We start from the raw sequence: 12,968 nt of genomic DNA, 5'->3' as shown, positions 1-12,968 counted from the left end.
ATGGACAGAACTTCGGGAGTTAGATGGTTAAATTTAAGAAATTTAACTTTCGGGGAGCAGTCATATCTTTTGTTAAACCAGATAAATCGTTGAGGAGTTGCTCTTCCTTAGAAAGCTATTTCAGATGTAGATCAGGCTTAAGAACAAGCGAGCAGACCCCTTCTCCCTGACCACATATTATAAAGCAAACAAAATAACAACAAAAACGTCCCCCCAAAAGTAAGTCAAAACCATCTCAGTCTTCGGTCTGGACTGACTACGTAAAGCTTGCAGCCTAAAAAAACGTTCTTAAGAAGGATGCCAAGAGGTAGGTAGAACTGAAAAACTGTGTTTTTTAACAATGTAATGTTACTTTCCTATCGTAACATTATTCTTTGTGAGATGATTTAAGCTTTACTTTAACCGGTTTTACAGCACTTGGGAACCATGAGTGGTATGTCTGGCGTAGACCCCGTTTTTGCTAGGTGGGCCCTGCAGAATAGGGATCGGGGAGAAGTTCCCAAGTTGGGCTGTGGTGGGAATGACCTAGGTTGTGTTAGAGATCGAGAATGGCAAAAGTGAGGTGGCGTTCAGTAAAGTTCTACAGTAAACAAGTGACAAAGAGGGGCGGATGCCAGGCTTCTAGAGGTGTCTTTCATCTGGTTACATTCATGACTTTATAACTTTTTTCTGAAAAATTAAGATTATAAAAATGTATGAAAAATCAAAAGAAAGGTTGTGACTTGTGACGTTGTGATTATAAGTCAAGGCAGAAATAATAGAAACAGAACCAAGATCTGTTCCCCCACTGGCTTGGTTTTCTTGTTGCTGTCCTGTTTCTTTGGGGTGATTGCCAGGAGTCATGTCAGGGTTTTGTGACCAGATCTATGTATGTGCTGTGGGAGGGAGCATGGGGGCTCGAGTGAAGCTGAGTAGTGTGTTCATGGGACAGAATGCACAAAGTGTTGAGAATTGTAATAATCTTCTATGAATAATAAAAAAAAGGAGGCTTCATACAATAGTGCAGGTGTAGGTGTCTTCACCCTACCTGTAGTAGGGATGTTTTCAAGGTCACATGAAATGCAGTTGTGTACTGAGTCAGGTAGAGTTTTCCAGATGAAAATGTGTAATGGTGTATATAATTATTTTTTTAACACCTGTGTTTTGTAGTACTACTTGTTAAGCTTTATGTACAAATTGTATAATGGCATTTTGATTTCTCAATAGGTCTGGGACAAAAGTGAAAACGGGGATTGGCATTGCACTGCCAGCTGGAAGGTTTGTATTTATAAAAATGACACAGTTTTAACTGTAATTCCTCCCTTGTTTTTGAAGAAACACACTTAGTTTTTGCTGACCTGCAGAGTAGAAATACTTTTGATTTGTTGCAGATCCTGTATTTCTTATCATAAAATAGTTTTTCTTTGCTTTTATAAAACATCTGTAGGGTGTCTCACTTAAAGCAGAGGCTAGTGTGCAGTCTTACATTATTAGTACTTATGTTGACAGACTTTGTTATCAGTAAACATAGCTGTAATTGGTGTTGAGGGAGTTGGAAAACAGTGCCTTTATTTTTAATTGAATATTTCCTTTTTGCATATGATATGACTTAAAAGGAATAAAAAAAAAGGAAGAGCTCTGGCTATTAAACATTACAACATCTGACCTCTTTTTTTTTTCCTCAAACCTTTCTGAGAACTGTGTCATATAAAGACTCTGCTTCATGAGGATAATTAGTGCATTCAGCTTCTGAGTTATCCTTAAACTTGTATTTAGTAGGACCACAATAAATAATCCCTGTAAATGGAAATGACAGTGAAGCTTTTGAATTATTGTTCTCTTTAAAAAAAAAAAAAAAAAAGGCATTAGGTTCACTAGGTGTGAAAGAGGAGTTTTATGTAAAAAAGGATAATATAAATAATGCTCTGTATATGCTTTGGAAAAGTACAGGCGAGCTAGAATTGAGCATGGTAATGGCTGAAAATTGTAAACAAAGCTGTACTTTTTGTGTCAAGGCAGAATCTTAACTTGGAACTTGCAGTTGAAAGGAGTAATAAATAAAGCCTTGAAATGTAATAGTTACCTTTTAAGCATTAGCTAATAGCAGCAACTTTTCAGTGCTTATAGGAATAAACAAATGCAACAGCTGCTGTGTAACTTTGAGCTTTATGAGAGAATGTTAAGTTTCAAAGGAACAGTCTTACTACTTACTAGAATTTGCTTCTGCTTTGGCAGAAAGTTATGAAAATAAATGATCACTTGGACTAATACAGTAAGTCTGTTTCTCTATAGCGTTTTGGTGTTATTTTGCAGACTCACAGTGGATCGGTGTGGCGTGTTACATGGGCCCATCCTGAATTTGGACAGGTCCTGGCTTCCTGCTCTTTTGATAGAACAGCAGCTGTGTGGGAAGAAATAGTGGGAGAGTCAAATGATAAACTCCGAGGCCAGAGTCACTGGGTGAGACTTCAACATATTAATTACAGTTTCTATATGTTCTTGTATAAACAGAATTACTGTGCCTCATGGAGTTGTTTGCTGAAGCTTTAAACTCTTTAAATTCCAGAATTAACCAGAAGACTGAACATGAAAATTACTCTAAATACCAAGTTACTGGACATTTCTGGTTTTGCAACATATTTTCTATTCTCAGAACAGAGAAAACACTCTGTTTTCTTCTGTTAATATAAAGTCTTTCTGATTTTTGCCTATGTTTTGTTAATTCGTGGCAATATTCCAATAGTATTTTTAAAGCATTTTGGGAAAACAGCTGAATGGCAACTTTGAGGCCAATTAGAGTCACTACTATTGGTATTTCTTAATAAGATATTCCCTGGCAAACAACTTGCAGATGTGAATTCCCATCTATAGCAGAACTGAAGCTGTGAGGTTTTTCTTCTGTGACTAGAGCTCATTTGAAACTGTCTCACGCTGTTCTTTCTCATCTTCCAAACAGTATAGAAGAAGTTTTGGGGTAAAATAGTTTGATCAGAAGTGGATTTTCTGGGTAGCATTTCATCAAGGGAATTTTATTTCTAAACAGATCATGTTGCAGCTATTATTTATGTGTAATCTTATATAACTCAACATAGTATTCCTGCCTCTAATATTTTATTTTGGTTTAGGTTGCTATTAAAACATCTGCAGTTTTCTACGTTTTACTTAAGTTTTCTAACATTAAAGTACAAAACTGACGAGTTGGGTTGTCAGGATCTTTGGCACCCAGTGGGGTATGAAAGTGGACTTTTGTGTGTAGGAGGCAGTTGTGATGCAGTTTTCAGCTCAAACTTGTACTTTCTTAGTAGGAGAGGAGTCAATTTGAAAAACAAATGTTGACAGTTTTTTCCTCTTCTACCCTAGCTAATCTTACTATCGAATGTCTGTTGTATATACCTGTTCTCTTATCAGAAATGTTTGTTTTGATGCTTTTGTTGGAATATGCTTTGTGGTAAACCTCAGCAACGCTGAAATTAGAAAGTGGTGTTGCTAGGCATTGCAGTTAATACTGTCACCAAAATTAATGGACAGTTTCAAACTGCCTGTGGCCAATACTCTTGTATTTTATGCTTATGTGTTTGGTATCAGAACTTTGATACCACTGTGAGTATATCTCTTGATACTTCACGTTGAATCAGTTCAGTGATCTGTTATCCCTCCAATTCAGTGGTGTATAAAGACTTTTTTTACTTCCTCATGGAAGAGCTAAGTGACCCTATGAAATGATGTTGTCAGACTTTCATTAGCCTTCTTTAAGGAATAAATTTTTGATGGAAATTTCTAGCATTTCCTTCAAGAATTTCTGCCTTTCTTTGCAGGTAAAGAGGACCACTCTAGTAGACAGTAGGACATCGGTTACAGATGTGAAGTTTGCTCCCAAGCATATGGGTCTTATGTTAGCAACCTGTTCAGCAGATGGAGTTGTAAGGATTTATGAAGCTCCAGACGTGATGAATCTTAGTCAGTGGTCACTGCAGCATGAAATCTCATGTAAGCTAAGCTGCAGTTGTATTTCTTGGAATCCTTCAAGGTATGTTGTTAAAAATTTTGATTTTTGCTTTATGATGGTTTAAGCAGAAGATTCAAAGAGTTCTGAAATTTTGTAGAATAAATCCTAAAACGTCCGTGGAGAAGATTGGATGTACATTACTCAGACATGAAAGAAACCTGCTAACGTTTCTTTTAATAAAGCAAGTTTGGCGGAGTCAGAGAAGTGATACAAAAAGTCCTCCTGTGCTCTTTGAGGAAATACTCCCAGCTTAATTATTTTTAGCAAGTAATGAGCTAAAGAGCTGTTCTCTTCATTTATCCCACAAAACTTAACTGGAATTTTCATAAGAGAAAGTGTTTATAAAGACACAGTTCCTGTCTTTTTTTTTCCTTTTCTTAAAGGTGTTGGAATAGTTGATGATTTTGACAAGGACACACACTCTTGTCAGTACAACAGGGCACTAGGAATGACAGATACAAAGAATTCTTTTAGTTGTATCCTCAGGGGCTCAATGATATACTTAACCTTCTTGAACAAGAACGAATCGGGAGAGGAGTGTGATAGTTGTAGTCCACACCCAGAAGAATGCATACAAGCAGAGGTTCTTTTTCTCTTCCCATCTCACATCCTCCACCATTAATAACAGCAAGGGAAGAACCATTCAGAGCTGTACTGCTTTGGATTCTGTTTGTCCAGGAGCACTTAATGTCTTTCCTTGTAGACATAGTGGTCTGTGTCTTGCTGATCCAGTTTTTCTTCTATTCATCAGTAGTAGTTTGTGCTGAAGGTTCAGAGTACAGGCTTTCACTTTAATGTGTGGGATTGGGTTCAAAGTTGATTTAAAAACTGGAACATCTACATTTAGCCTTTGTAATCTATCTTCCAAAACCTGAATGAAATCCCATTAAATCAATCAGTAAAAGTACTGCAAAGAATGCAACTCTGCCCAGAGACTTGTGGCAAATACTTGACGGCAGATGGATATAGAAAGTCAATCCTACTCTCCAGAAGCATAATCTTGAATTGCCAAATAATGTTCCCTAATTATTTAAGTGTAGTGGGTGCATAAAGTGGGCTTTCAAAACAGCAGGATAGAGGTTGTACTCGCAACTGTGAATGGCACTTACTGATATTTCGTTGTGATTTCCCCTCCCTTGTGATTTTTGTTTGTTATTGTTTTCTTTATAGATATTGTGTCTGAAATTTTAAAAATGGCTTGGTGTACTTTCTGTGAAATAATTTGTAAATATAACTATTTATTTTCACGTTTTAGCTCTCGAGCACATTCTCCAATGATAGCTGTAGGAAGTGATGACAACAGTCCAAATATATTGGCTAAGGTTCAAATTTATGAGTATAACGAAAATACCAGGTATGCTAAATGATAATACATAACATTTGTGGGATCTTAAAGTAGTGTAATATATGGCCTTTCATTTCATTCCTGTCATTAGATGTAGAGTGGAGTAGTAATACTGTAATTCTGTCTCTGAGCCATCAGATGGAAAGGGGAAGGAGACCTCAGAATGTAGTTGATGTTAACAGACATGATACTGATTATTTTGTTTGTATCTCTGTGCAGAAGTGCTCATGTTCTTACCAGCATTTTAAAGGGAGAATTGTTTCTGCTTCTACTCCTTTATATGCTTAATTTTGCACAAGGAAATAATAGGGCAAAGTTGAAATTTGAATCATGTTGCACTAGGCACTGTTTTGTTCAAGGTGACCTCAAAATGCTTTTAAAAACATGTTTATAATGAGAGAAAGTCCTGTGAATTACTGGTGTTCTGTGAAAGTTCAGTTTGTACGGTTAAATCAGAACCAGAAAAGGCCAGGAAGTGTGTGCACAATGACTTTCAGCTAAATGATGACAGAGAACTTGTGTTTCATTCAGGGTGACTGGTGTGAGAAAGGAGCCAAGGTGTTTTGTGGATTTATGCCTGGCTTCAGACAATATTCTATGTGCATTAACAAAAAAGAAATGTTGTTGTAACATACCTGGTGGTAAATAAGAAAATGGAGTATGTGTTTATCACACAGCAGAGGAGGCAGATGGTGGTCTGTTCAGATATACAGAAAATGTACTAAGTTATTGAGATACAAATTCTCTTTAGATTTGTGAATGGAAGAATTTTTTTTAATTTCCCTTTTACAATTGTAGACTAAAATATTCTTTGTACTGGAATCCTTGCTTTGTATGATTCAGCATACTGTTAGTAGTTACTGTATCTGATGTATTCAGTTTATGAAGAAATCGGCTTGTAATTATTACTTAAAATTAAATTTATGTTAAGAAAATATATTTATTTCTGCAAGTCTCATCATGTATACTAACCCCTTTTTCCCTGTTCCACTTTTTCTGATTTATATAATTTGCATCACTGGCAATTTTGATGGTTAAAGGTTAATTTCTTATGCTGTATAGGAAATATGCAAAAGCAGAAGCTCTGATGACAGTCACGGATCCTGTACATGATATTGCATTTGCTCCAAATCTGGGAAGATCCTTCCACATCTTAGCTGTTGCAACCAAAGATGTACGAATTTTTACACTAAAACCTCTAAGGTGAGCTTAAAAGGAAGATAGGTTGGTATGATGTGGTGCTTACTATATAGTCTTATTTTAATAGTATCTGTAAAGCAAAAGTAGTAAAAGTATGCAGGATTGTTTTTTAGCGGCGTGATTTTGAAGATGACAAGATTGTGAGCAAGTCTATAATTTTGTCTGAATACCTTTTAAAAAATACCTAATGTAGTAACAATTGTTACATAAAGTCCTTGAAAGATGTATTCCTCGCTTTTTGTTGACATGTTCAAGCCCAGCCCAGACCTTTGAACAGTTGTGTGCAGAACTGTCACTCTTCTCTTTAAACAGGAAAGAATTGTCGACTTCTGGAGGATTAACAAAATTTGAAATTCATATTGTGGCACAGTTTGATAATCACAACTCCCAGGTGTGGCGAGTGAGCTGGAATATTACAGGCACAGTGCTTGCCTCCTCTGGTGATGATGGCTGCGTTAGGCTCTGGAAGGGTAAGGTCACTCACCTGAAATATATTAGCTTTGTAGTATGCTGAATATACTTGAGAAATTTTACTCAAGAAATAATTTTGGAGTCAAAGTTCACTTTAGATTTGTGATTGTGTTATAGATTTTTATATTTAACATTTCAGGGAAAGGTCTGTGCTGGAACACTTGCATGATTTAGGCTCCTGTGAATACTTGCTACTGTACTCTCAAATTGCTTCATCAGACTAGAGCTTTGTGAAGTTGTAATTTTGAAAATTAACATATGTACTGTGTCACTGTCCTTGTCTGCTGCCAAAGCCAGAAAATCTACATTCAGTCACAATGTTCAGGGAAACTGGCTTTTCTTCTGTTTACATTTCCAAAAGCAACAACAAAAAAACCCAGTGGCAGTTTCCTCATCCATTCTCACTTGTTTCTCAGTATTTTAATACAGGAAACTCATCCTTGCTACTGAACAAAACCGAGTTTTTAATTGTTGATAGGCAGAGAATGTTAGACAGCTAAAGGGCCATATCTTCAGCTGTTTGCAATTTATATACTGGTATATGAAGTTCTGTTCTAATTCACACCAGGTGCACAGCAGTTGAAAGGTCACACCTGTATCAAAAGCTGAGCTTCAGAAGAGAAATTTAACAGTTTTTATGTATCTGTATTTGCAGCTAATTACATGGACAACTGGAAATGCACTGGTATACTGAAAGGTAATGGGAGTCCAGTGAATGGTAGTTCTCAGCAGGGAATTTTTAATGCCTCTCTAGGTTCAGCCAATACAAGTCTACAGAATTCACTAAATGGATCATCTGCCAGCAGGTAGGTTAATTACTAAAGAGACTGAATTTCAGTAAACACTCTTTGCTGAACTTTCTTCGTTTCACTTAGCTTTCATGTTTGTTTTATAATTATTTTTCTATAGTGCAATGTCATTTATTGCATGAATACTTCTACAAGCTAATCTGGTTTTGCTCTGTGATGGTGTCTGTTATACCAGCATTAAAGAGGAAAATGAACAAAACCTAAGCCATACTGAATCATTCTGTATAAGTCATGTAAACAACTATTCTTCCCTTTTAGTCCTTTCACATGTTTAAAAATATTTTTTCTGAAATAGTTTCACACAAGGTGAAGCTTCATCTTACTGCTGTGTAACTGCCCTTTTGTTTTATATGTGTGTAAAAGTGAAGCAAAAATACCAGCAACAAACTGTTTTTCACTGGGATAATGTAGCAGAAAGGAAGGAGAAAAAGATACTTCATAATGTATGGTTACAACAATCATATACTAGTGTTAGTTTACTTGCATTTTTGCAGGTGTAACATTAGTTAAATAAAAGTTTTGGGGGTTTTAATCTTGCTCATATGGCATTATTATTGCAGATTAGCTTTGTCTGTTATGTTTTTATTCTGTAATAATTGCTGTTTAGTAGGTAAATTTAACTGCTTTTTCTGAAAACCACTTGTACACACCGAAATCCAGAAATACACTGAGCCCTGCATTTTCATGGTGGAATGTGGACAAATGACTTTACAGGATGTATCCTATGTAAGGACTAGATGTGGCCAAATTTCCTAGCAGCAGCTTCCAAGTTTTGTGGCCACCTGTATTTTTTTCATGTTCCTTGGGATGGCCTCCATTTCCATCTGTCTCCAGCTACTAATATAGCTTTTTTTTCAGTTTAAAATGCTCATCTGTAAAGTGCTATGACAGTTGGCTTTTGGAGAGTAGACTTCACCCCCACTTGAGCAGTCAGTTTTGAATGGTAATTCTGGCTTCCAGATCCTAGCTGTGTTGAACAGAGAAGGGCTTTCACATTTTCCTCACAAGATAAATGGGAGTGCAAGAGATGGTAATGGGCCAAGTCTCCAGCGAGGAAGGAGGGGAAATTATATTGGTCATCTGGTTCCAGCTGCTGCTTGTAGTGTAACAAAACAATGCTGAAATGCAGTCCTGTCTTGGAAATGTGATGTCCAAAGCTATATAACTGTATATGTTTGGGCTCCCGTAGGGAGGTGCAGGCTACTTTATACCTCTTTAGCATAGGGTGTGGTTTCACAGTCTCCTTATCTAAAACTGTTGCTGCCAGGAAGACTTGCCCGATCCTACCTCATTGGTTGTTGTTCTTCCTGAAGTTGGTAGCAAGTCACTGTGAAACTGAAACTTCTAGCGCTATTTTAGACTCCCTCCATTGTTCTGTATTTTGAAAATGGGGTTTTCTTTTGTTTTTTAATAAATTATTCTTGGCTCCAATTTGGAATTAACATCTTGTTACAGAATTAAGTCCATGGCTGTGAAATTTTGAAATGTGTGGTGTCTTGTCCTAGGATTGAGCTTTACTATCGAAAAGATGCACTTAACTACGTGTTTTCTTTTGTATTCACAAGGGCTTGATTTGCATAAGCACAGTTGCTAACTTTTTGGTTTAGTATATTAACACAATAAAGATTTATGTACTGACATTTGACTGAATTGGTATACTACACAATTGATTTTGTCTGTGAATGCAGATGCTGTGTTAGTGTCTATACGTTTAAACACTTCAGAGAGCTAAAGCATAGGCAGATCTGGGAAACTTTGTTAAAGAACAATCACCAAACTGGATTTGTAATAAAAATAGTTTCAGAACAGATGATGTAGATTGTTGGAAAATAAGTCAGTATGGCTGTATTGTTATGTTAATATAATTGTGTGTCTAGATTTATGATACAATTTCCATTCTCCATTTGTATTATGTCCTTTTTAACAGAAAGCAGAGCTGATACCAAGCTAACTGGAGTAACTTTGGTGTTTTGCTGCTTGTTGCATGCACACAGGAATGGAAAACGAACTCCTTTTTCCCCTCCCCAACGCCGTTTGACCTCTCCCAAGACACCAGCAGCCTGCTAACTACTAAATGCTATTCAAAAGCCTTTTTAAAACGTGTTGTGTACTTTTTTTGTACTAGCCTGCACAGTTTGATACTGTTAGAACTCCTGATAGAAAAATACTTGGAGAGGCTTCTTGTTTGGAAAAAACAAACAACAACCCAAACCCCAAAACGTCCATAAAATTTTTATTTTTGCAAGCTTGTCAAATTAAAAGACTAATTCATGACTAAAAATGAGAATTTTTGACCTTGATTGGGATGGGAGGAGGGAAGTGACCATTAAAATAATTTTAATTAAAATTGTTTTGATAACTAATTTGCTTTGCATTTCATAGTGTTCAGCATTTGATTAAAATTCCTAAACATCACAAATTTGTAACTGCTTTGTAATATATGAAACTGCTAGTTTTAAAAGAATGAGAAAACTGTGTTTTGACAATTGTACAGATGGTAGCTTTTAATAGTTTGGTATTGCTTCATTTATACCTTAGTATGACTTCAAATAAATGTTTTCTAAGTATGGTCATACTTTCTTCATCCTAAGAAGTACTTTTTCTGATATGTACTTGTACATTCCTATGGTAATAATTCCATGGAGTAACTAAAATTCTCTAAGCGTAGCATCCTAAAACCACAAACGTTTGAGCCATACAAAGATTGAAACCAAAATGCAGTTTGTTGTGAATTGTCCCATAATTTCACTAATCATATAGCTGTTCCTTTATGTCAGTCCACAGAACTGTAAACAAGACAGAAAATATCTGTAGGTATCTAATATAGTTATACTAAAATGCACAAGAATTACGGGTAAGTTCTAATAAAAAAAGTAGAAAAAATACATGAAATGGCATAACTGAGTCTTGTTCACTAGAAATCTTAAATTTACTCTGAGGATTTTGCGGAAATATGTAAATACATACAAAGACTGTACTTCATTGAAAGTAGTTATTCTCTGTAAATGTATATTACTAAATTTAAAGTATTGTAAAAACAATGATGTTTTTACGTCTATTCTAGATGTGCTGTGAAGTTAATCTGAATTAGATGCATATGCAGAAAATGTACTTGGATAATACTTAATGTATATTTTGTGCTGCAAATGAAGCGTTACTAAAAGCTCTGTTAACTCGCAGGAATTCTGGGAGAATAAAAGCCTGTTAATAGCTGTGCTACAACATCCTTCTGATTTCCAAAGCAGTCTGTTCTTCTGTAAAAATGTATACTAGGATTACTATTACAGTATTTACAGTATTCTTTTCTATGAATTTCAGTGGAAAAGTGTCTTATTTTTCTTTAAAAAACAGTTTGCAGATTTGTCTTGTTTTGAATTACAAGCCTTGATTTCTGCTATTATGTTCTATTGGTTTGGCATGGATATACTAAAGCCTTTTTTTTATTTTCCAGCATGTCTTTTCTCCCCTTTGGTTCTCCTTGTATTTACTACCTTTCTCTTTTTCTTGTTTTGTTTTGTTTTTGTTTTTGTTTTTTTGTTTTGGTGTTTTGTTCCTTTCTTAATTGTTTCAGGTATTTCTTTCCCCCTCTGGATTCCCCACGGGCTGGATCGAGATGGTCCAGTCATGCCCAGCTCCTTCCTCCTCCTCCTCTGATAGAGCACTCTTGCGATGCTGACACTGCCAACCTCCAGTATCCTCACCCTCGCAGACGATGTGTATCTCGGCCTCTTAATCTGTTACCTGAGAATGAAGGGGTTTAACATGTTACTTTTAAAGAAACTGAAAGGTCTTATTCTGGTGTTTGTGAATGCTTCCATTTCTGGCTGCCTTTGTATTTCTTCTCTTGTACAGAAGATTTTTAAAAGTTTGGTAAATTCGTGCATGTTTTGCAAAAACAAACGACAACATTTGGAACGTGTTATTTATGTTTGTGTAGCAAAGGAACATTTTCATCTGTACCCTTTGAACTATGGCAACACATAGAAACAGTATGAACCATGAGCTATTTATGGAGTAGCTGACTTTAATGTGCCTGTCTTTTTTTGTTGTTGTTGTTATTTTTGGAATCAGTTTAGTATGGTCTTGATTTCTTTGTTTGTTTTTTATATTGCACTGATGAATGTGAAATATATTCTCAAAATTAAATGCCTTCAAGAAGTTGATGAGTAACTAAAGGATGATATTGGATCAACTCATAGAAGAAACAGAACCATTCCTGTGTATACTGCAGCAAAATAGCTTGGAGTGTTTGGTTACTTAAGAATTTTCCATTTTGCTGTATAAATATTTAAATTTTATAATTGTGGTTGACTAATAAACTTGTTCTAAAAGGTTTGTATTAGTATGCTTTTTCTTGTAGTGATTTAACAGGAGCTTTTTTGATTCAGGTGTCTTCATAGCTTTGGTTTTAAGTGCTTCTCTGGATGTGCAGTTGTGTGTGTTTGTTTTTCTATTATCCAGGGTGTGCTCTGACTTTTTCTCACAGGTGTGTTGGAGGTCTGCAGAGACTACTGGAGTTGTTGGATTTCAAATTATCTCATAATTCTTTTCCAGTGATTGAATAATTCACTTAGGATGTTTTGAAGAAATAGTGCTGATGTAAAAGCCTCCTTTTTCGATGTGTCGGCAGAGGAACATCATTGCTGCGGCTCAGCATGCTGGCATTGACTCAAGCTTTGGCTGGTGTGTGACAGGCGGGAGGATAAAATTGGACAATGACTACACGGTATTGCTAGGGAGTAGCATTACTGTACAGGATGTAACTGCTGAGCTTGTTCAGCAAATCTTGGGGAGAGGAAGGATAAAGGTGGGCTCTGTGCAGCAGAAGCTTGAAGTGTAATAGTGTATTTCAGTGTGCTTCAAAAGGGGCTTATGCTACTTCTGGAGTAGACCGTGGCTACAAGTTAATGGAAAGGGCAACCTGCATTCTTCCAAAACAAAAGCAAGTGCTTGTGAATTTTACTTGTATTATGAAAACTTTATTTGCTCAATACTATATTTTTGCTCAAATACACCACGTTTGTTTTTTTGATTCATCTCTTGGGATCTAGTTTTAATATACTAAAAAACCATGAGAGGTAACAATGGTGTTACAGTGTGCTTGTTGACAGCGCCTGGCGGCTGGCTACTGATACTTTTCAGCCAGAAGGGGAGGGGG

The 12,968-nt window shown here is 36.1% G+C and overlaps 1 protein-coding gene across 1 annotated transcript; it reads left to right on the top strand.

Moving 5' to 3' along the window:
- Positions 1-548: 548 nt before the first annotated feature.
- SEH1L (SEH1 like nucleoporin) lies at positions 549-12,334 on the top strand. Its single transcript, XM_026841424.1, has 9 exons — positions 549-557; positions 1,207-1,257; positions 2,293-2,439; positions 3,795-4,006; positions 5,241-5,339; positions 6,393-6,533; positions 6,843-7,000; positions 7,657-7,807; positions 11,382-12,334. Exons 1-9 carry the CDS (start codon positions 549-551, stop codon positions 11,569-11,571), a joined length of 1,158 nt encoding a protein of 385 aa, XP_026697225.1. The 3' UTR covers positions 11,572-12,334.
- The last annotated feature ends 634 nt before the right edge of the window (positions 12,335-12,968 follow it).

Source organism: Athene cunicularia (assembly GCF_003259725.1).
Source record: "Athene cunicularia isolate RWA chromosome 2 unlocalized genomic scaffold, athCun1 chr2_part1, whole genome shotgun sequence".
Classification (NCBI taxonomy): Eukaryota; Metazoa; Chordata; class Aves; order Strigiformes; family Strigidae; genus Athene; species Athene cunicularia.
This window is presented reverse-complemented; position numbering and strand designations above follow the sequence as displayed.

Bases quoted from the DNA above. Each gene is read 5' to 3' on its own strand.
- SEH1L (XM_026841424.1), top strand. The intron at 1,258-2,292 runs GTTTGTATTTAT...GTTATTTTGCAG, and splicing joins ATTGCACTGCCAGCTGGAAG to ACTCACAGTGGATCGGTGTG. The intron at 2,440-3,794 runs GTGAGACTTCAA...CTTTCTTTGCAG, and splicing joins TCCGAGGCCAGAGTCACTGG to GTAAAGAGGACCACTCTAGT.